The sequence below is a fragment of the Hypomesus transpacificus genome, unplaced genomic scaffold (genome assembly GCF_021917145.1).
Source record: "Hypomesus transpacificus isolate Combined female unplaced genomic scaffold, fHypTra1 scaffold_30, whole genome shotgun sequence".
NCBI lineage: Eukaryota > Metazoa > Chordata > Actinopteri > Osmeriformes > Osmeridae > Hypomesus > Hypomesus transpacificus.
This window is the reverse complement of record NW_025813826.1, coordinates 320,408-344,248: the sequence shown is the minus strand read 5'-3', so window position 1 is coordinate 344,248 and position 23,841 is coordinate 320,408. Positions and strand designations below refer to the sequence as shown.

At 40.9% G+C, this 23,841-nt stretch overlaps 1 protein-coding gene across 3 annotated transcripts in view; it reads right to left on the bottom strand.

Annotated features, from left to right (window-relative positions):
• ppp2r5a (protein phosphatase 2, regulatory subunit B', alpha isoform) overlaps positions 1-23,556 on the bottom strand; it is a 117,459-nt gene extending 93,903 nt beyond the window's left edge. The window contains exon 1 of one of the 3 annotated variants that reach the window (XM_047015406.1): positions 22,481-23,556. In XM_047015406.1, the coding sequence (XP_046871362.1) occupies positions 22,481-22,628 (148 nt within the window). In that variant the 5' untranslated portion in view covers positions 22,629-23,556. Of the gene's footprint in view, positions 1-21,869; positions 21,893-22,480 lie in introns of those variants that run through there. The other 2 variants (XM_047015403.1, XM_047015405.1) reach the window with 2 other exon arrangements.
• Positions 23,557-23,841: the final 285 nt, after the last annotated feature.

The window sequence follows — 23,841 nt, the reverse complement described above, 5'->3', positions numbered from 1 at the left end:
TGCATTATGCATGTAGCCACGCTAGAGCTAAAAAACTATTTAACTGGTCGGCTCCAGGACGCCGGGGAAGTAGCTAGCTCCTGAGACTTCTCACCAAAAGAACAAAGGGGAACCTTCGCGTAAGGTACCTAGCGAAAAGTAGCCTCAACTTTCCTCGACTTTTAGCTACGGCATTAATGCTGAAAGCTCGCTGCTATAGCTGTCGGTCTTACTAGAACGGCGTATGTATGCATTGTTGCTAACGTGTGCTGACGTTGTGACTGTGTGCATATGTGTTAAAGACGCGTGAGTGATAGAGAGACGGAGGGAGAGCAGGGGAAAGGAAATGCAGCTGAACGAATACGCTGCGTGTTTTAACCTAAAAAGCGATAAATAAAATGTTTCACGAAACGCAATATGTGGCGGCCGGTGTTGATTCTGTGGCGCACCGCCACAAATTAGTCTATGTGTGGAAAACACTGCTATTTGGTCCCCTATAGGTCATACCGTGACATTATCCTAAGGACGTCCTACGTCACAAAAGGTCACAATTTAGACATTTATTTTTTAACTTTCAGGGGACGTTCAAGGAACGTCCCTGGTTGGTTATGATATGACATTATGTTAAATTTCGGGGACATTCGGGACGTTCCAGGAATGTCCCAGGAACGTCCCTGGTTGGTTATGATGTGACATTATGTTTAAAACTTTTGGGGGGTTCCAGAACGTCATTCGTTGGTCATAACGTAACCATCTAAATTCCGAACTGATATTTTCGTTTGTGTGTCATTCTGTGATGTGAAATTGCTCGAGCTATAGCCTACTGTCACTCTGGAAACTGTACAGCAGTGGTCACCAACCTTTTTAGGCCAAAGATCACCGACCTTTGCCTTGGTGACCCGAAGATCTACCTATTGAGGCGTTGAGAGACAGAACAGACTCCAGACTGAACTTACAACTTAACTTTATATTTGGCCTTATTGTAATTGAATGAAATCAAACACTTTGTGAACAATATGAACAAGAAAAAACACTTTTGCAATGAGCAGGCTGGATATGAACAGTTTTATTTATAAACTGAAGTTACAACACAACACTGACAAATTTCTCATGTGACAAGTCAGTGTGATGGCTGTGACTGAACACTGTCTGTGAGTGCCTTGTAGTTTGGCTCATAAGCAGAGACAGCCAGTCTGAGGCAGTCTGTGAGGTGTCTGTCAGTAAGCCGGCTCCTGTACTTGGATTTGGTGATTTTCATCTGTGAAAATGCCATTTCACAGAGGTAGGTCGATCCAAAGTAGGCACTCACTTTTAGTGCACATGCACTGAGGAGAGGAAACTTCTCTCGGCTGACAAGTCCCCAAAAGTCACTGTCCCTTGACCTGGCTTTCAGCTCAATGTCATTTTGCAAATCAAGCATCTCCATGTCCACTCCACTTGGCAAAGCAAATGCTTTCTCGAATTGGTCTGCAACCTCCTCTGTATTAATAGGCAGGAATGGGTTTGAAAGAAATGCAGCAATATCCTTCATGATTTCTAACTCACCAAAACGTCGACTGAACTCCGCTGCCAGTTTGTCCAGGTGCACACAGTACTGCTCAGGGTGAAAGTCAGAAGAGTCTTTGATGGACTGTGACATTTTTTCCAGGTTTGTAAAGTGTGTCAGCGTCCCTTTCCTCAGATTCGTGGTCCAGACACAGAGTTTGGCCTTGAACGCATTCACTGCGCTGATCATGTGGAGGAGGTGCCGGTCTTTTCCCTGGAGTTCGTGGTTGAGCGAGTTCAGTTTTCCGGTTAGGTCCGTCAGAAACCCCAGGTCCAGTAGCCACGCATCCGTTGAAAGTTCCTCGTGCTCCTCGTTCCTTTTCGACAGAAACGTCTTAATCTCAGGCAGCAAGTCAACAAATCGCTGCAGCACTTTTCCGCGACTCAACCACCTGACATCAGCATGCAGAAGCAAGTCTCCATACGCCGAATCGAGCTCATCCAATAACGCCTTGAATAAGCGATGCTGAAGCGCTTTTGCTCGAATCGAGTTTACCACTTTGACCACCAGTGACATGGCATGAGAAAAGTCCACAACTTTCCCAGCCAAGGCTTGCTGATGAATCACACAGTGATACTTCATGAAGTCGGGGAAATCCGGATCATTACGGCACAGTGCTATAAAACCAGCGTGCACACCGCACATTGCCGGTGCCCCATCGGTAGTGATTGCCACCAGTTTCTGAATGGGGATGTTCTTTTCACGGACATAGCTTTTAAAAACGTTGTAAATATCCTCACCTCTCGTTCTCTCTTTTAATTGGAGAAGAGTGAGGAAGTCCTCCTTTGTTGTAAAGTCCTGGAAAGCCATTCTGACAAATACAACAAGCTGAGCCGTGTCCATTACATCCAGCGATTCATCAAACTGCAGTGAAAAATATTCACAGAGTGACAAGTCCTCCAACACCTGTTGACCAACGTTATCCGACAGTAACTCGATCCTTCGTGTCACTGTTGTAGGACCAAGAGGCACAGCACGGAATGCAGCTTTTATGTCCTCTTTGTTTTTGAAGGTGCTGCAAACAGTCTCTGCGGTGACGGTCAATAGTTCCTTAAACAAATCCCCATCTGTAAAAGGTCTCTTGTGTTTAGCCAAAATGTGGCTAATACGAAATGACGCCTCAGTTGCAGCCTTACTTTGAGACGTAGGTTGTGTGAAAAGCGACTGTTGAGCCTTCAACTCCACTTTCAGCTCCTGAACTTTTTTGGCGCGGATTGCGCTCTTTGGTGGATAGCAGTCTTTGAATTTCGGATGGTTAGTGTTGTGGTGCCGCTCCAAATTCCCTCGCTTAGACAGTGCCTGTGGCTGGTGGCACAACATACACACACTCTTGTCTTTTACCAAGGTAAAGATGAATTCCTCCTCCCATTCATGATGGAAACTGTAGTTTTTCGCCCTCTTTCGTGGTGCCTCTGCCATGCTTGCTAACACTATGTGGACAACACGGCCGGGTAAATAAACAAACCAACGGCAACCACGCCCACAGGTATCCTGGGATAGCAGGTCTCTCAAAGGTCGTCTTCGGGAAAAAACGCCCATTTATTCTGTCGGTGAATTGCTTTGCAACACGCACAGGCCAATATGCAAATCCAGGTACAAGAGAACGCGCGTTCAGTTTAAGAATCCTCCGCGTTCATGAATTAGTCGGAGATCAGTATTTCTGAAATTATTTTGGAGATCGACAGGGAAAGTCTCCGAGATCGACACGTCGATCGCGATCGACAGGTTGGCGACCTCTGCTGTACAGTATTAAATCAATTGTTTATGTATGGTACCAATAACTTGCATTTGAGCGAAGTAATACATTATAGTCATAAATAATTTGGGGATGTACTGAAACAATACATCTAAGCTGGATCCAGCCTATCCAAGCACCAGTTGTGTCTCTAGAAATGTTCCTTGCGGACGTCACCGCTCGTGACGTGAACCCTGTTGTTGAGTGAAGTCGAAGTCGTTGAGAGACAGCAAAACTTTTTGATCCTGCATCCTTCATTTATAGCTATAATACCGTTCGATAATCAATTTGTGTAGATATATCTTCAACTTAAGTTTTAGTGTTGATAGTTAAGTTCTTTGTTTTTGTGTTTTTAATAGTGTTTTTTGTGTAGTTGGCTAGTTTAGAGTAGGATTTAGCGCACTCCTGTGAACGTGGGCCACCCGGAGGACAGAATTTGAGGTAAATATGTTTTAATACAAACTTTAGCTCTACTATCTATGTATTTGTATGTTTATCCAACGTGAAATTGCCATTTCGAAAATTAATGTGTATTAATTTCTAGCCAATTTGAGTTGGCACTAGTTTTCGAAGTCGGCTAAATTGAGACATCGTACAGTATCATCTTAATTTGTACAGTAGTCAACAATGTTCTCAATAGCACTAACTAGCTAGCTTTAAATCGGATGCCTACACACAAGTGGTGTTGTCTCTTTAAGGATACAGAAAATACAAAACAGCTGAAGCTACTTTTGGACAGGTGAAGGCTACAGCTCTAGCTAGTCAAGTAGCGTTAGCTCTACTGTACTATAGAGTAGCAAGCTACTTTTGGACAGTTAAACTAGAGCTACAATAAACCAAGACGTTTTGCAAGAAAAGTAGCATAATGATATGCTACGTCGGACAAATGTTCACGATGAGTAGATGAAGGAAATTTGATTAGCACTAGCTAATGGTTGTAAAAATCTGGATACTGAAGGTAAGGGAAGCTTTCCGTTTCACTTGTTACGGTCCTAAAAATAACTCCAGGAGCATATGGATAAAATACACTTCCACTTAATGTTCTTTGCATTTGATCTGCTGTCTAACTGTAGCTAATTCATGTTGCAGGTGTTGATTCCGGACGAACTGGTGGAGGACGATTAGGAGGAGTAGGGAGGGAATGAGGAGGGGTTGACACAATTAAAATATAAGAAAATTAATTCAGGCTTTTAAAATGTATTTGAATAAAGTGTTTGTTTATACTATAAATCGTGTTTTTTCTTCTACAAGCATACACATAATAAGTTACAATACACAATACTTAGCAGCAGCCTGTTATACTTAGAGTTGATAAAAAAAAAATTAAGATGTCAAATTACCTTGTTGAGTTTAAGTGAACACATTCAGTTTAGTTTTGCACTATTTGCTAATATGCATTTTATACTTTGTATACAACACATATCCATTAAATCCATAAATGTGACTATAAATTAAGGTTGAGAAATTGATTCTGCATTTGGTATGCGAAAGTTATCAGGACGTCGCAAGGGAACGTCCCCATGACGTCGCAGACAAACGTCCCCTGAACGTCCCCTAAATGTTATGAGGACGTTACATGGACGTCCCAGGGACGTTTGTCTGCGACGTCCCCGCGACTTTCAGGGGACCCTACAAAATTGCGACATCCTGATAACATTCGGGGACGTTCAGGGGACGTCATTTTGTTAGCTGGGCAGTTTGCGGTGGTGTGTTTGCTATATAGACTGTATATACAGTGCCCTCCAAAAGTATTGGAACAGTGAGGCCAATTCCTTTATTTTTGCTGTAGACTGAAAACATTTGGGCTTGACATCAAACGATGAATGTGAAACCAGAGATCAACGTTTCAGCTTTTATTTCCAGGTATTTACATCAGGATCTGATGCACAAATTAGAAAATATCACCTTTTTGTTCGAACCCACCCATTTGTCACGTGAGCAAAAGTATTGGAACATGTGACTGACAGGTGTGTTTTGTTGCCCAGGTGTGTCCTATTACATACATTATTCAATCAATAAATACCACTGAATGTCTACACTCAGGTTCAGATTGGGTAAGATAGGTTTTGTCTATGCAGACTGTATTCAGAGGTGAAAACAACATGAAAACCAGAGCGCTGTCTTTGGGTGAAAAACAAGCAATTGTGAGTCTTAGAGAAGATGGAAAATCAATCAGAGCCATTGCAGAAACATTGGCCATAGCCAGTACAACCATTTGGAATGTCCTGAAGAAGAAGAAAACTACTGGTGTACTAAGTAACAGACGTCGAACAGGTAGACCAAGGAAAACATCAGCAGTTGATGACAGAAACATTGTGAGAGCTGTAAAGAAAGACCCTAAAACAACTGTTAGTGAGATCAGCAACAACCTCCAGATGGCAGGAGTGAAGGTATCACTATCTACTGTTCGCAGAAGACTTCATGAACAAAAGTACAAGGGCTACACCAGAAGATGCAAACCACTCATTAGCAAGAAGAATAGGAAGGCCAGGCTGGAATTTGCCAAAAAGTACAGAGATGAACCTCAAAAATTCTGGGACAAAGTTTTATGGACTGATGAGACAAAGATTAACTTTTACCAAAGTGATGGAAAGGCTAAAGTTTGGAGAAAGAAAGGAACTGCTCATGATCCCAAACACACAAGCTCATCTGTGAAACACGGTGGAGGTAATGTCATGGCTTGGGCTTGCATGGCTTCTTCTGGGACGGGCTCATTAATCTTCATTGAGGATGTAACACATGATGGCAGCAGCAAAATGAACTCGGAAGTCTACAGAAACATTTTGTCTGCCAATTTAAGGAAAGATGCAACCAAACTGATTGGCAGAGCCTTCATCATGCAGCAAGATAACGACCCAAAACACACTGCCAAAACAACAAAGGAGTTCATCAGGGGCAAGAAATGGAAGGTATTAGACTGGCCAAGTCAATCTCCAGACTTAAACCCTATAGAGCATGCATTTTACCTGCTTAAGAGGAGACTGAAGGGAGGAACCCCACAAAACAAACAACAACTGAAAGAGGCTGCAGTGAAAGCCTGGGAAAGCATCAAAAAGGAAGAATGCAAAAGTTTGGTGACGTCAATGGGTCACAGACTTGCTGCAGTTATTGAAAGCAAAGGATTTGCAACTAAATATTAAGTCTTATTCACTTAAATATGTTTTAAGTATATCTGTTCCAATACTTTTGATCACATGACAAATGGGTGGATTCAAACAAAATGTGATATTTTCTTAGTTGTGCATCAGATCCTGATGTAAATACCTGGAAATAAAAGCTGAAACGTTGATCTCTGGTCTCACGTTCATTATTTGATGTCAAGCCCAAATGTTTTCAGTCTACAGCAAAAATAAAGGAATTCGCCTCACTGTTCCAATACTTTTGGAGGGCACTGTAAGTGGACGACGCGTATCGCTTCCTCCCACTGTACAACAATGAAACCAAATATCCTGGTCCGGATACGGGTGCTGCCATCTTGCGCTGGTGATGTAATTTGGAGCAAGAGTCTGCGCAGTTGTGATCGGGTGGTGAAGCTACGGTATTGAGATGCCACCCCTACACTCGCCCGACCCAATCGCAAGCACACACTCACCCCTTTTTATATATTTTTATAACGTTAAAAACTACTTGCATCAGTGTTGTTAGAACGACTTTCACTTACATTTTTTCATTTGGCTTATGTCCCATCCAGTGCTCAAAGTGGGCTGGTACTCCCCGGTACGCAGTACCGACACTTCTACATTTTACTCTTAAGTGTACCGGCACTTTTTCTTGCGTAATGCTACTTCTCGCATGTGGCCGGCCCGGTACTCTACCACTGACAGAGAAAGTGTCAGTGTCAGAGAGATTGGTAATGACCCTAACGTTACATAAACTACACTACCCAGAGGGCACTAGCACTACGTGACTTACCTCAGATCTTGACGAATCACGTAAAGCCAACCCTATCAGAAGTTTGCTTCTCCACGGACGTTAGTTCAAAAAAATTGTCTGATGCCTGCGTAAGAGCGTAACAGATTTTTCACTGCTGAAAACCTATGCAGTCGTTATGCAGTGTTTCCTCTATGATTTATTTTAGCAGTGGGGGCCCTAACCCTTTATTTCAGAGCAGGTTCATATCTACCTAATGTAATATTGCACATATTTTCGTCTTATTTCCCCTAAAGAAATAAAGTTAGCCAACTTAAAGACACCTTACTCATGAAGTATGTTCTAAATTGCATAAATACTGTCAATCAATAATTGACGTAACAACTTATAGTTAATGGTCAGTGGCTTAGCGTATCGATTAAGGTACTTTGACCTCCCGAATAAAAGAACCCCTCGGAATAAAAGTACCCCTGGACAAATCCTTAAAATCTAATAAAAGTACACCCCGAAATAAAGGTAGGCCTACCCCCCGGAAAATTGCCAAATCAGCACGCAAACTGGGTCCATATGCTATCAAAATGTGTTCCTACCAGTGTGAGTGTGCATCTTTTACTGTCACTTGCAATCGGGAATAGAAATGGACAGCAAATATACCATTGCTAGGAAAAAACTTAAACACTTGTAGTTTGGAAATACATAATCATTGTTAGAACATTAAAAAAAAGAGGCTGTCTGGTTACAAACATCACTAGCTCCTACAGCTCCTAAAACAGCTTACAGTCAACATGACAACCACTACCAAATAAAACATTGCTAGGAAAATACTTCAATGCCTGTAGCTTGGAAATACATAGTTACAAATCTGTCAAATAACAAACATGCCATGACTACTGGTATACCTCAACAAACTTTAAGTAGACACGACTGCCGCGCAGCACAATTGCAGGTGCTGTGATATTTCTAATGACATCATCTCGCAGCACCTCATATTCCGCGTCTTGTGCGGCATACAATCCTGAACTTGCACCAGTACTAGTTACACCTTCAAAGTATCTAACAGCAAGCCCAGCCCTTTCGCCCCTTACAACTACAGCTGGCATTTCAAAAGTGCCATATCTCACTAGCACACGGTCATCAACATTGACGATGAGAGGCTCGTTGTCTGTGACTAGGGCTGCAACGATTACTCGAGTAACTCGATTACCAAAAATTCCTCTGCCTCGATGCTTCTTTCAATTATTTTTAAAGATCACGTCACGTTCTTTAGCAATGATTATTTTTTGTGTGGCACAACACGCGTCGGAGTTAGCGGTATGTTTGGGTCGTGATAGTCTTTTTACATTGAGAACGGCTCGCCCGGTACGCCGCATAGTCTTACTGTAGGCGGCAGCCACTTCTCGTTCGCGTCATGTCACAAAGTAAATAATTTTGTCGGTCAATTTTTCAGCAAAAAGGTTGTGTAGGTCAGCTTTCAAGAGATATGGGTATTCTGCATTTAGCCAGGTGGTACGATCTTTGGTGTGATTTGTGTAAAGCTTTAATCTGAGTGAGACTCTGTCCCCTGGTACTAAACTACATTGTTTTAACGTTAGCCTCAGTCAGATTTGAGTCGCTCACTGGTAGTGTTCACAATGTTGTATTTCACTACATTCTAAAACATCAGGGAGGACTGCTTACTGAAGATACGACCCTGCTAAAGATAGCCAGTCTGATTTCTAAAAGCGATTCATTCCGTTTCATTCGTCATGTGCCTGGCTGAGAAAGCGACCTCCATTAGTCAGGCTAGTTTTGCCCGATTCAGGCTATTTAAATGTATCTGACAGTCAGATTCACTGTTTACAGGCAAATGTCGCGGTGGTCCTTGGCCAAATGGGAATATTGACCAGTTTAGAGCTAAATACTCTTGCAAGAGCCTGGAATCGAACCAGTGTTTTGAGTGATTTTGTATGGGTCTCCGTCATTTCCACTGAGGTACGCATTAAAAATCACTGTTCGGATTTTCCCCGCATCTGGTACATAACCAGTATGGATAAATACATGGTCTTCACAGTTAAATAATAAAAAATGCTGAGAATAATAATAATGTTATTGTTGATTGTGTGAACTAGCTGGGTTTCCATTGGGCAAAGAGAATAGAAGAACATTAGTTATTTGCGTTGAGTTAGCACAGCAGCAAAAGTGGTGAGACCTGTTCCCACCCATCCTTCAGTCTCTTTACCCCGTTGCCTTCTGGCAGGCGTTACCGCAGCATCCGGTTGCACACGCAGACTGGACAACAGTTTCTACCCAAGGGCCATCAGGCTTCTGAATGGACACTGATATGGACATTGATTTACTGCACACTATACACTGTCACTTTCAGCTACTGGTTGCACTATCAGTAACATTGAACTACTGTACCTCACTGTACCTCGCCACTAGGCTCCTGTATGGTCATTGACATTGTCACTGATCTGCAAATTTGCACTATTGTACTGTACTCCACTTAAGTTTGAATAGGTTATAGGGTTGAAATAGGTTTTATGTGCATTTAGGGTTAGTATTAGGGATGGCCATAATTAATCGACGATCGATTATCGATCATTAAGAATTTAGTCAATAACATTATTTGTTCATCGATAAAACTAATGCGTGTTCTGTTGCGTAGTGTGAGTCTTGAAGGATTGCAATGGATTTCGCTATGTGGCAGCAATTAAACATTTTACCAAATGGAGCCAATGTTTGGAACAAAACGCCACAGGCAATTACCGGCGAGTTTCCATGTAGCTATTTCAAAAGTAAATATGAAGAGGTCACGGCGAAGTGTAGCGTGAGACCATATTGACTAAAAGATTACTTTGCTCACTGCCAACACTGCAAAGCTGAGTATAAATACATCTCCTCCAAGATTCAAATGATGTACCACTTGAAGAACGTCCATCCGACCCTGGTTAGTGGCGGTGCATCCTGCTCTTGGTGCTAGCACGGAGGAGCTGTGATGCACAACGAGCAGAGAAAATTACCCAACGGATCTGTAAGTCCATCGAGATGGATATGCTACCCTTCAGTATTGCTGAGGGCGAAGGTTTTTATGAAGCTTTGTTAATTAGCCTGAAAAAAACGAGGGTCAGTTGTGTTTGAACACAGGCTTCTAGCTGTCGGCTCCGCTTCTAGGAGTTACAGAAATAGTTGTTTTTCTTGTAATACCTAGTAAGGGGTCCCATTATCGTCCACCTAGTTCTCGACGCTCGTTAGCAATGTTACCAAAATGTCGTTATAATACAAATTAAAAACGTTAGGCCTATGTCGCAGCATTACACTTTAATATATAGATACACACCTATATTATAACATTCCGGTATTGAAATCCAATCCGGATATGCCTAGAAATGTTACTTTCCTGATTTAAGCAGTTAGCCAGGGGGTCCCATTATCGTCCACCCAACCACTTTCAATGGAGAATTGTCAGTTTGACGCTGCGGAAGGCAGATGCTACACATACGGTTTGAGAGCGTATTTACATACTCAAATCTCGAAGTAAGAAGCTGTAATTCGGTGTGCAGCAATATAAGATGTGTACATATCGATGAGTTACTTTCTTTCGTTGCTGCTGCATATCTTCTTTAAGAAATTAACGGAAGAAACGGTTGTGGACGATAATGGGGCCCCGAACGTTGAAGATTTAGAGTGGACAATAATAGGGCCCTTTACACTACAGATCTCAATGCGGCAACACGCTGTGTTTTTTCTATTTTCACTGCATTTTAATATAGCCTATAAATTGTGAATTTTAATATAAAAATGTTAATGATTAATCGAAAATCGATCGTTAATTCTCCCGACGATCGATTAAGACAATTTAGTCGAATGCCCATCCCTAGTTAGTATAGTGTACTATTTATGGTTGTCTGTAATTTAGGAAGTTTTAGTATTAAGGTTAGTATAGTCGATCATTTATTGCTATCTGTATATTTAGGAAGTTTCACTTATTTAAGCTCAGCATAGATGTAAATTATGTTCCATGTAGTTATATGTCATGTTATGCCAGGTGCTTGCGTTGTCTTGTCTTAAGAATTTCAGTGTCCAGTCTAACCTTGTGTTGTTCTGGGTACCTGACAAATAAAATACTTGAACTTGAACTTTTCCGGTTCATGTGACGTTTGACATATACCCTATTAAGAAAAATTAAATTTTATCCAATTACTCAATTAATCGATGGAATTTGCGGTAGAATACTCGATTACTAAAATATTCAATAACAACAGCCCTAGTTGTGACTGTCATGCTGGTGTGCTGAATGGGAACCGTTATGTGAGTGTACAGTAGCTAGAGGTAACATCAGGGCCATAATGAGGCTCTGGCTAACATTTACTATCTTGCACTGACAACCTTCAGTTGGTAGCTGCTGCTTCATTTGATCTTTATAGGCTAAGCATTCTGTAGAAAATAATAACAATATACTCACTATTTATTAATTTAAACTACTTCAGCATAATAATGCACATAAAATACAAACGTGTGCAACGGCAGCAATCGCTATCGAATCAACAGACGTGTAATTTCACTAGCAGGGGAAGAATACAAACAACAAAAATCACCAGTTAACTTAATAAAAATTTGTAAGAACTATAGACTAATACAATAACAGGCTTAAATGAACTGACATCATAAATTATATGACTTACAGTTCCTCAAGGACGCACACACTCAATCTCAACTGCGCTGTGAAGCGTGTGTCCGTGCTATTCTCCGACATGCGCTCAAACAATCACGGCTGATAGACGGCCCAAAACATTTCTGATACCGTGGCGCCACGGCAACAATCAACATAGCGGAAACACTTATGTTAGCCTGGCTTCAGAAACATAGGCTACTAAAAGAACGCGTGTGCCAGAGAGGTCCAAGTCCAACCAGAAACATCGAGTAGGCTACAAATCATGAGCTTCAAACTTGTTTAAATAAATACATACATCTATGCATGGCTGTGGGAACGAGGAATGCTGAGGTGCTGCAGCACCCCCTGACAGCACGAGATTTAAAAATGATATGACTTGAAAATCCACCACAGCAGCACAGCCCCACAGTAGCGGACTCGCCATCGGGAGCAGCGGGAGAAGAATAACGATGGAAAACCAGGCTAAGAAACGTAAGGGTGGGGCTGAAAAATGAAGAGACAAAAAGACATCAACTTCACTAGACAGGGTTCTACCAATTAAAAAATGGCAATGTTTATTTTACACAAAGCTCAAAAACTATTTTGTGCTCAAATAAAAGGCCAAAAAAGTAGGCTTGCGCGCTCGCATTAACTATCGAACTCCGAAACTAGCATCACATCAAACACAGACTGTGCATGCATTAGCAGGGCAGCTGTGGTGGCGTATACGGTGGCCTATTTTTACTCCCAGTCCGTCCCTGCCGCCCCGCAACATTAAGCCGCCCCCCCAGCGTACGAGTACGACCGTGCAAGCGCGATATTATTTTTTCCTCTAGACACATCATGGCTTGCAAAACGACCACATGGCATGTCAGTTATTCCCGCCTCTCTACTCCTCATAGCATTTAAAGCTACAGACACAGAAATGGCACGTCCTAAGGAAAGCTAATTGTGGGACTGCTTGTAGTGGCTGTAATTCTGCACCCATGCTGAATCAGAGGCGTAAACATGCTGTGTGTGGCTATTACTAGCGAAACTTCCAAGTGATCTGTTTGCCAGAGAGAGTGGGAATCCCACTGTGTTTGCCTTTGAAAAACTAGTAAACAACTAGCATCATGAGATCACCACTTTGAGAACCATCCATTGCAAATGAGTCAGTAAGCACATGAATAAATAAAATAAAAACAAGAGAAAGAGAAAATGAGATATATGAAAGCTTGACACATCTCTTTGATATCTAAAGAAATATTCATTGATTCTCATTCTGCTGGCACACACAATGGAAAAAGGCCACATCACACAGTCTGTCAATCAATTGGCAAAGCTGCCATTACAGCAGACTGCAGTGGTAGCCAACCTCACTCAAGTTCTGATTTCTGGACTTGGTTCCTTTTTCTGTCTTTTAACCTTTTGTTGACCTTTCAGTCAATGTAAAAATCCTAAATAATCCACTCAGGTCCGAAAGGGGGCAGTTGTAAAAAAACAAAAAAAACAGCCTTGTGACAAACCCTTATAGTCAGCTATCTTTGGAAAATCACAGATTTGTCTTACTTGCTTCAGAGAAAAACTGCCTACCTCTCAGGGCTTCAGGCTGCCATGGCAACACTGTCGTTTTCCCAGTGAGTCATCATTTCAGCGTCTATCACACAACAGGGGCTATAAACATTCCAGCAGCACATCCACTGCAGGAAGGAAGCAGCATCTATACAGCTGTACTTCAACGCCCTGCTACATTTAGGTTTGGTCACTGTGGTCCATCTCTGACAAGTAAATCATAATGTCTGAATGTCTTTTCCAGCTGCAGTTCCTTCATCATCCTGACCTTAGATCAGAGAGAAACAGACAATATTAATAGATTGGAGTAATGTCACTGCTAAAACATAATAATAGCAAATGCCAGGCCTTTATTATAAGGCCTGGCATTTTAGTCAATTCTTATTGACTAAAATTAAGGTAAAATAATTATAAATTGCATGTCAATGTGTCAAACAGTGAGTCTATTCAATCAGCTACAGTATGAATGCTGATACAAATGTATTTCAAAGAGCTGAACAGTCAAAGCGTTTTAAGTGAATCACGCCAGCCGTGTGTTTCCTCGGCATTGCTGAGTGCAGACACAGGTCTTTTTCAAATTATGTAAAAGCCAAGGTACATAACCACTAGGGGTGGGGGGGGAAATCAATTCACATGTGAATCGCGTCTTTTTATTTCAAAAGTCGATCAACCGTATTTCTTAGATTAAACGCCGCCCCTCAAATAAACTCTGCACCAAAAATGAACATTGTGTAATAAACACCGCCCTCGATTAAATGCTGCACCAAAAAAATCAGAAAACTGTTATTTAATTGGTTGAATTAAAACACAGTATTTATTACACAAGTAAATCACAAGTGTTCTATAATTCCCTCGAAGCACTGGCAGACACAAGTGGCTTTCTTGCTACAGGTTTATTTGAAGCTTCTGCTCCAAATCCACCGTGAAAACTAAACCCACAGTAATGAGAAAATAAAGACCAAATTAGCTTAATATGAACAAACAATGACATGCGAGGCATGTAAATAACGTTCACCAAAGTAAAATACAGAAACACACAACATACCTCGTTGGCTGCATGCTGAACACAATGGAATGGAGGTTTCCTTAGATCGCTAACATCAGCTATAAGTACGTTAAACTTTTATCAGAGCATTTTAGCTTGTCGACTCTCACTCACGAGCGTTCCAAGGCCTTCAAAATAAAGGCACTGTACTCTTACCAAATAAAGTCACTTAATAATACTGAATGCAATTATATCATTCAAAATTATGACATTGGTTGAAAACAAATAAATTATTATAATGTAATTGCGACAATTACATGTACAATATAGCGAGATAGCTGACTTCACCACTTGCGAATTTGCCTTTCATCAACCCCAAGTTTGCGTGCTACAGATTGGTTGCTGCTGGTGAATGCTTTCTGCACAGCTTTCTGTTTGAAAGCTAAAGTGTAAGAAGTTTCGGCATGCCGCTTCAGATTTATACACAATGTAAATTTTACCCTAAGCTTTGTGTTTGACCTCCTTGTCTATTCTTTGTTTGTCTATGGCCGCACTGCAGCTACAATTCTCTAAATCTTTCTGACTGAATAAATGCCGCCCTCGAACAAACACAGCACCAAAAATTATAATTGTGTAATAAACGTGCGGCATTTAATCGAAGAAATACAGTATTTATTTTATTTTCAACACAACTGCCTATCACAGTCAAATATAAACAAGTAACACTAAACAGAATTAAATGTAAGCATATATTGAATCGAAATTTGATAAAAAATCGTGAGTCAATCTTTTATTGAATCGTGACCCCAAGAATCAATTCGAATCGTGAGGTACCAAAAGATTCCCACCCCTAATAACCACACCACCCATTAGGGCAGTAAAGATTTAACAGAAATCAAACCAGTCTGGTTGTGAGCTCCCCTCTCCCATTTTTGCACCCAGGGATTACTTCAATGTGACTGACGCGGGGAATCGACAAGTTATTTAAAACAGGCTCATCTGAACTGGAATGAAAGGGCAGTTCAGAGAGAGCCCCTGGGGAGGGGCTGTTATGAGACCTGACCCTGGGAACCACAGATGACCGTTGGGATCTCAGTATGAGAGAGGCTAAACCTCAACCATAAAGCGATTTTACCGAATAAGCCAGACTTATGTCAGTTAGTCGGACTCATTTCTAGTTCATTCGGTTCCATAAAGCTAGCTCAACGTAGTTCGAACTCAGTTACTATGGTAACTTATGCTTCAAAACTAGCCTGGTCCGGGTCAGACGTTCCTGTAACACTGACAACGGGAAAACGATGATTTACCACGGACATTATCATTTTCTAATTCTCATCAGTTCAATATGTAGGCTACATTTATGGAAAATCAACTTAAATAGCCTACATAGATACTACGTAGCCTACTACAACACTTAGCCTCATGCATTAAGGGATAATGCCTGACGAGGTGTCCAATATCACCTGATAATGGACGATGCGGAGGCGTGAACCTTCCGACGCGCAGCGGCCATGTGTAGAGTTGCTGCTACTGTCGTGTTGGCCGCAGCCTGTCTGAAGTAAATTGACTAACGAGGTGAATAGCGAATGGGATGTGAGATCAGCGGTTACGTGACACTACATTCAGAAACACTACATTCACTACAGATTTTTTTTCAAATAGGTTAAAATACATATTGAAGTCACTCATTGTTGTAAATACAAGTTGGCTTGTTAAAGTCTTTCAAATTGTAAATGGAGGCTTTGACTCCGTCACTGTTGTTATGGTTACTTATTTCAGATACTTTGTACAGACTACTGTGTAGCCAGCGGAATAATTTAGAACGGTGAAAAGACAGTTTTGCTGCAATGACACAGTAGGTGTGGACACCCCTACAGCCAATCAGAATCGAGTATTCACCCAGACCATGATATAAACAATGATAAACAATGATTTGATACACAATATAGCCACGTTAAACGTATGGCTATATGGTAGTTTGTGATTTCAAATGTTTAGGCATCAGGCATAGGCCTATCTCAATCTAAATTATCCGAGTATAATTATCATAGCGATATAATTGTTAACAGTAGCCTACAATTGCAAAACGAACCTAAATCTATAGGCTACATCTATCCTCCCTTTTCCCGACACCACAACCATTGTTATTGTTAGTATTATTATTGGTGACCAAGCCGCGAAGCGAATTGTTAGTTTTATTATTATACTTAGGACTAGGAGTCTATGGCAGCCCCTAGAACCGATTGGTGCGAAGTTTAGAAATTTGGCACACTGATTTGGAACGGTCTCCTGATTATCGTCACCAAGTTTCATGTCGAGCCCTGAAGCACTATAGCGCCACCAAGGCGTCAAAGTTGGAGGTGTGTTTACGCCCATACATTTTGAACCATTAGACCGTTTTTCTTAAGTGAGGTTTCATTGGATTCCGTAGATGCAGACAATTCGACTGAACCCTATGGCGTCATTGTCGTCCCAAAGGTTTTTCCGTCATTTGTATTTTAAGAAATTGCTACTTTTTCGAACCCGTCCTAGGCCGTTGCTCTGAATTTCATGAAAATCGTAAGAGATCGTCTTCAGACCATGCCGACAAAAAGTTATCAACATTTTATCGATGAGTCAAACCGTTCACGAGTAACACCAAAATGATTTTGAAAAAGAGCACGCCAAAGCGGACGTGAGGCCTTGTCTCTGCGACGGTTTACCGTATGTAGCAGACTTTGATTATGTCATCTAATCATCTTCCAAACACAATCACCTTGATAAGTCAAAATATAACTGAATTACAGCTATTTATACTTGGCTCAAATCTGACAACACGTGCCACGGGAGAAACGGCTTCCTGTTTTTTATATAGTTACTGAACACAGCATTTCCCAGCAGTGAGAAGAGCTCACTGGGATAAGACGGGCTCCTTTGAAACACAAGGTCGTGAGATCGAATCCAGCCACAGTCATCAAGCAAGTCTTGATAACCAGATTATCTATTTAACGAAGCCAGGTGTGCCACAGTAGCTGTCTAGCAGTATAATCATAATGGTAACGATAATGTTTCATTGTCAGGACATTTATACTCAAGAAAAGTCAGATTTATTGTGCTTTGTATTTATAACGCTGCTACATCTAGCCAGCGCATTTTGTCTCAAAATGACATGAATGTTTTTTATTTATGAAAAGTTTTGCTTTGCTTCTTTAGCTACTGAATTTCCATATCGAATGCTGCTTGGCCCCTTCATTGCTGCTTGAAGCTATATTTATTATTATTCTTAGGACTGGGTGTCTATGGCAGGCCCGAGAAGCGCTTGGTCGAAAGTTGTGAAATTTGGCACACTCATTGGGGACAGTCGCCTGGTCCAATTCATAAAGTTTCATGTCTCATACTTGGGCACTCTAGCGCCACCAACAGGTCAAAGTTGGAGTTGCGTTCACACAAGTAACTTTTGAACCGCATGTCTGATTGTCAAAAATGAAGTACCGTTGGATTACTTGGATTAAGCCAATTGCCATGGCGTCAATTTCCGGTTATATAGATTTTCCGCTATTTCCGGTTTTATTAAAAACCTTTCAAAGCCTACTCCTCCTATAATTTTTGACAAATCTTCTTCAAAATTACCAGATATGCTCTTCGGACCAAGCCTCACAAAAGTATGGTTGAGCATTTTGATCCCCATAACCGTTTGTCCGTGACAGCCAATCAAATTCAGCAGAAAAGCTACCAAACAGGAAATGAAGTCATATCTCAACAGTTCTTTGAGGCAGTGACACCAAATTTAGTATGCCTACTTGGAACCTTATTTTGAGGATGTCCTCCAAAAATGGTGTCATGTGACTAAAAGGGGGGCGTGGCCGGAAGCATAAACGTGTTTTGGCTAATAACCGTTGAAGTGTTAACCTTAATAAACTAATTTCTTTGTTTCTTGATGTCTTGTGAGATATCAATCCTGATTATTGATCACTTTTCATAACATTTGAATGGACGCAGCCGCCATTTTGGATTTCATGGAAAAGTGTACAAACCTTTTGCACGCCTCAATTTCTGTCCAAGGTTTATCAAATTTGGCACAGTTGACCCAGCTGCACAACATGTATCAGACGGATTTTCCATTTTCGAAACCGTTTGTTTGGTAGAGCCAAACGAGACGTGAGAGCGTAACTCGGCAACCATTTATTCGATTGTTACCAAACTTCGGTTCCTTCGTTCCCAAGAGGAGCAGAGGATAAATTTAACCAAACTTGGTGTGTTGCATGAGTGCAACAGGTTGTTGTGACTTAATTGTTGCACAAGTGCTATGGAGGCCATGTCCTGCTCTGGACTGCTTGGCCCCTCCATTGCTGCTTGCAGCTATATTGTATAGATTAATAGTAGGCTATTTATGTTAAACAATGTCAAAAAAGTGTTTAAATGTGTTTAGAGGGTGTAAGTTTTTTAATCAACGAAGTAAAGGTCTAAAAAAGGACCTCGACCTACGTAGCCTATCGTTCATGTCAATCATGACGTGTCATTTTAGTTTGATGAAGCGGTGGAGGAGGGAGCTGTCATAGTACACGGCTTAAAGGGAACGTTCTTTCTGGAAGAAGTCACGTGGCCGTGTGCATTGCTTTTGCCGTGATGGATTGTATGATCCATGTTTTACCTTTTGGGCTGTTTATGAATAGGGTGCACGCACAATTAGCTTGACTACTTAAATCTGACTTGAATTAGTAGGATTGCGTAAACTGAAATTGGCCTTTATGGAACCGCTTTAGCCCCGCTTGACTAATTAAACTAATTCAAGTCTGGTTTGGGACTTTAAATCCAGCTTTTTTGAGCAGCCTTTATGGAACAGGCCTTAGAGCTGTCACAAACAAAACCACTTTCAGAGTTGCTTGCAAAACAAGACCATGACAAAACATGGTCAAAGTGACCGAGATTACTGCTCAGTGACGAGTAGGGTGGGTTACCAAAACCCGGCGCCAATTTGGCACCGGTATCTATTTAACCGGTACCGGACCGAATCAGAACGCTGATTTTGGTGCCTCTTAACTGCTTGAGCTGTCAATTGAAATATTTGTCCTATGGTGCTCAAAAATGGACGTTAGAAGTACCATCACCGCACATGATCGCTAGTTAAATTACACTGCATTCATGTGGTATAATATTGGTGAATAATTGGAATACATAATTTCAAGTCAGATCAACAACACGGAAATTCGAAGAACATGGCAGACAACAGTGATTGGTTGATGGTTTTTGTTGTGTTTACTTAAATTTATACATTCAAGTATACTTTTTGTGGGTCTTTAAAAAAAAGTATGGGTTCAGACACAGTTTACCATTATAAAAGTATCACATTGGCACCGGTATCTAAAAAACCCAAACGATATCCAACCCTAGTTATGGGACAGTGACAGATGATCTACCGTAGTCTTTGTGACATGAAGCAAGTCCTCATTGTGCTGCTAACTCACTGTATCATTCCAGCTTCCTTACTGCTAAATTATGCTACCATAAAGATGGGACAATTGGTCAAAAGCCAACCAGCCTTCACAAACATACCTAGCTGCCCCCCACTCACAGACCCACCTAGCTGCCCCCTCCCAGACCACTACTGCTCTGGCTTCCTAGCCCCACAAAGACAGACCACTACCACGCTGGCTTCCCAGCCCCACAAACACAGACCACTACTACTGCCCAGGCTTCCCAGCACCACAACCAGCGGTGACTCGTGTGCTATGTCATTGATAACTTCCTGAATTAATTCTGTCTTGTGTTCCACATCCTACCAGTATCATGTTTCAGGCGATATCCCTACAAATAATAACATTAGTAAAAAAGTCATTTCAAACAATAAACCAAACATTGACAAGACAAACTTTACCCCCTATTCACACTGGACGCGTCTGCAGGTCTGCACACATTGTTTTAATGCACACAATGTTTTAATGCACACTGTTTTTACTTTGAAGTGACCAGGGGCATGTTCCGTAAAACAAATTTAAGCCAGGCATGTCAGTTACTTTCCTGTTTATTTGGTTAACTCGCTTTAGGGAAGACGTGTCCGATTTGTCGATGATATCAACAACAGTAGTTGTAGTTTGATATAATATGACCCATTTTAAGGGCCTGCAATAATGGGATTTGATCAGTGCAGCACTGTAGCGCTAGACTGTAATGCTCCCGTATGCAATTCAATAGAAAACCAGACAGAACCGAACTAGCAGTGTGGGAAAGTTTACAAAGCTTCAAACAAAAAATGCTGTTGTGTGTAGTAGTACCTACATGGCGGAACTTGCCTTTCATGGGAGCACAACGTGCATGTTGGAGCCTTAAAAACAGGTTAGTTGTATTTGTCTTATCGTATTTCACGCATAGGCCTACTAACATAGTAGCAACATGTTCAAAGACAGCGGTTAGACAGTACTGTGAGTATGACCATTTTAATAACACTTGTAAATTACAAGTTTTTTACAAGTTTTAGTATTATAGTACGACTGGAACGCACTTAGGTTTCAATGCTTTATTAGTAAATGAAAATATGAAGAAAAAAAATGAAAAACATTGCAGTAAAGTGATAGTTTGGTTTGCATAGATGAAAACGTTCCAGCATACGAGTTGGGAATTTTGATTATCTTAACACGTATCATATAAGGTATGAGAGAAGAAATTTGGTGAATTATATTTGTTATAGTTTATCCAAAAATAAAACGACTCATTACTCACCTTTATTTTGTTCCATATTCATATTGCATACAAAAGGAGATATTCGGCACTTGTTGATACAGTAAATTAAATGGTGAATGACTATGTCCCAACGATTAGTCGATTAATCGTTCAAAAAATAGTTAGATTAGTCGACTATTAAAATTATTGTTTGTTGCAGCCCTAGTGTGAATAGGGGGTTACCCCCCGAGCTGCTGTTCAAAGAAGATTTCAAAGAGTCTGAACTTCTCAATTTATATTTCACAACTAATTTCAACCAGTACTCTTGCTTGTCTGAACTTGACCAATCAAGTAACAAAAACAAATTGAGTTTTTGCCATCAAAATACCACAGGTATGATTGCGTATGCTAAAAAAGTATTACGAGAATCCTGCTTGCAGCCACCTTTAAGGATAAAACAAGCACAATTTGTCATTGCTGAATACATTAACATTTCACTTTCAGGCACATGCTTCAGCATCACAATGTTTGCTCTGGCATCTGAACCCGCTCAGATTCACCTATTAGTTAGATTCAAGGCAGAGCCACGATCTAAAAGGAAAAACATGGCTTGGGTTAGACCTTTTATCTGGTCACTTCTCCCAATAATTCATAGTTGATAAATGGGAAATTACTGTCAAGGCTCACCCAAGAGCTGGATCTTGATAGTCAACACACATACACGCCCATCAGATAAAAACCTCGCTCTATAAGTTGAAAGTGAATACTAGACTCAACACCTGTCACTATGTGAGTGTAGCAGGGCTGCAACAACCAAATAAATGAGAAGGGCAATTCCTAAATCAACAACTGCCATATTTATAGCATACTGTCTCACATGTATGGGCCAGCCCAAGATCTTTCACAAACACAAGTCTTTCAAGGAAAATACCTTTGTTGCTTTCTCAAAGCTAAGCATGTGATATGTCTGCACCCCTGGTCATTACAACAGTTCCAAAGATCTGACACTGTTTACTGACATGACATGGGATGGGTGGGTTATTAGCCCTACCCAGAACTGCGCGAGGTATCTGAAGGAGTATGCAGGCTTCTCTCTGTAAGCTGTTTAAGTCTGTGCACTTGTCAAATCATACACTTAATTTCCATGTGAAGTCTTTAGCCTCTAGAGGAAAGGTGAATACATTTGATAGTCAATGACATACAGTCCACCAACTGACACCAATAGTATAATTAACGTAAATGCTATTACGCTTACTAGATTAACCAGTTGCAGGTATTTCAATATGATCAGCCGAACTGAAGACACCTTAACAGCATACCGCTGCCTCAAAAAAAACTAATATTTCTGTTCAAAGAACGCTCCTGTAATTTTAAGGCTACACAGCTTATGTATGATCAATAATTTGCCTTTTAACTACCCAACCGAAAAGAGAAATGTATTTTCATACAGTTAACTAGTCACTTGTTGGTTGCAAAAATATCCTGACTAATAACACAAAAACTCAATTTCTTACATGTTTATTAGGGCATTCATCGTCTTACCTTTGAGCTGTGGCAAGGGTGAAAGCTCGACCAAGGCGCTTTGAGTTCGAAACTGGGAAGAACCTTGCGATTTTTTCTGTTTCTGGGCCTTCCTCATAGATTTTCGGGTGAACCCGTCCACTTTCTCAGACGCAGAGATAGCAGACATTTTGATTCACCACAATTGAAAGATTTCTGGCAAGTACACCTGACTACAACAAACGGGTTTTCCTCGGATATTGTCCCGTGTACATCAGAAATGTTCTTAAAGTTAAAACCACTGATCACCCAGCAGGCTTGTTGAGGCAGCACTATCCTTGTACGATCCACCGTGGTCGGTCGTTCGCTAGTCAATTTCCACGACCCGCATCATTCGGTCTGCTCCGCTTGTTGATAGTCCCGCGAGCTGTTTACAAAACTACTTGCATTAAACCAGGCAACTCATGACATTCAATTGGCTGAATAGGTGCAGGTGTGACAGCTCTAAAAAACCGCAACAACAACAACTTATCTGAATGTGTACGTTGACTGGATCATAATTGCTAAACATCTAGCTACCTGTTGCTATCATTGCATTAACACTTAGCTTTAGACAGGAAAAACAGCTTAGCTAGCTTGTGATGCTACTGCTAGCCAGGTTGCTGACTCAATGACACCACACGCTAAGTTCAGAGTAAAGTTAGCTAGCTTCCTAGTTTGAAAAGTTGCAAACTGAAGAAAACAATGGTTATTAAATTATTTCAGTTTGAAAAAAAAATATATCTAGCTATTCCGTGCAGAAGGTTGGTCCAAATACAAGCACCCTGGCCGTGTGGTCTGGAAACCTCGAACTGGTAGAAGCTGCTAGTTAGCTAACGATCGAAAGGAAGGAAGCAGCACAGCGCCAATGGGGTCACACTCGCTCTTGATTTTGTGATAGTCTGATGTTCGTGAAATGAGGCAACAAAAATCAATACCCACTGTACCGAGTATCGGATTTTTTCCAATATAAACGGCTAAATCATGCAATAAACCTCCACAATGAGCTGACGAGTCCATAGACAACCATAAACTGTCGCCCCGTTGAATTCTAGTGTGACGCGTGAGTACGTCATTGACGGACGCTTCCATAACCCAATGAAAATGTAGACAGATTTATACTTTTTAACAAATTAAGTTATTTAATATATTAAATCCTAATAAACAAGCTTAATCCCAAATGTAATTCTCCACAACCTACTGTATGAAGTTATTTGATGTGTTCAAAACAACCAACTCACATGTAAGATGTTGTTGTGAAACGTAATACATAAGTTTCAATCAAAGAAATGCAAATACTCACTTCCACATATGATAATTTATGAACAAGCATTTAAATTTAAATTAGAAGTCAAATATTGCAT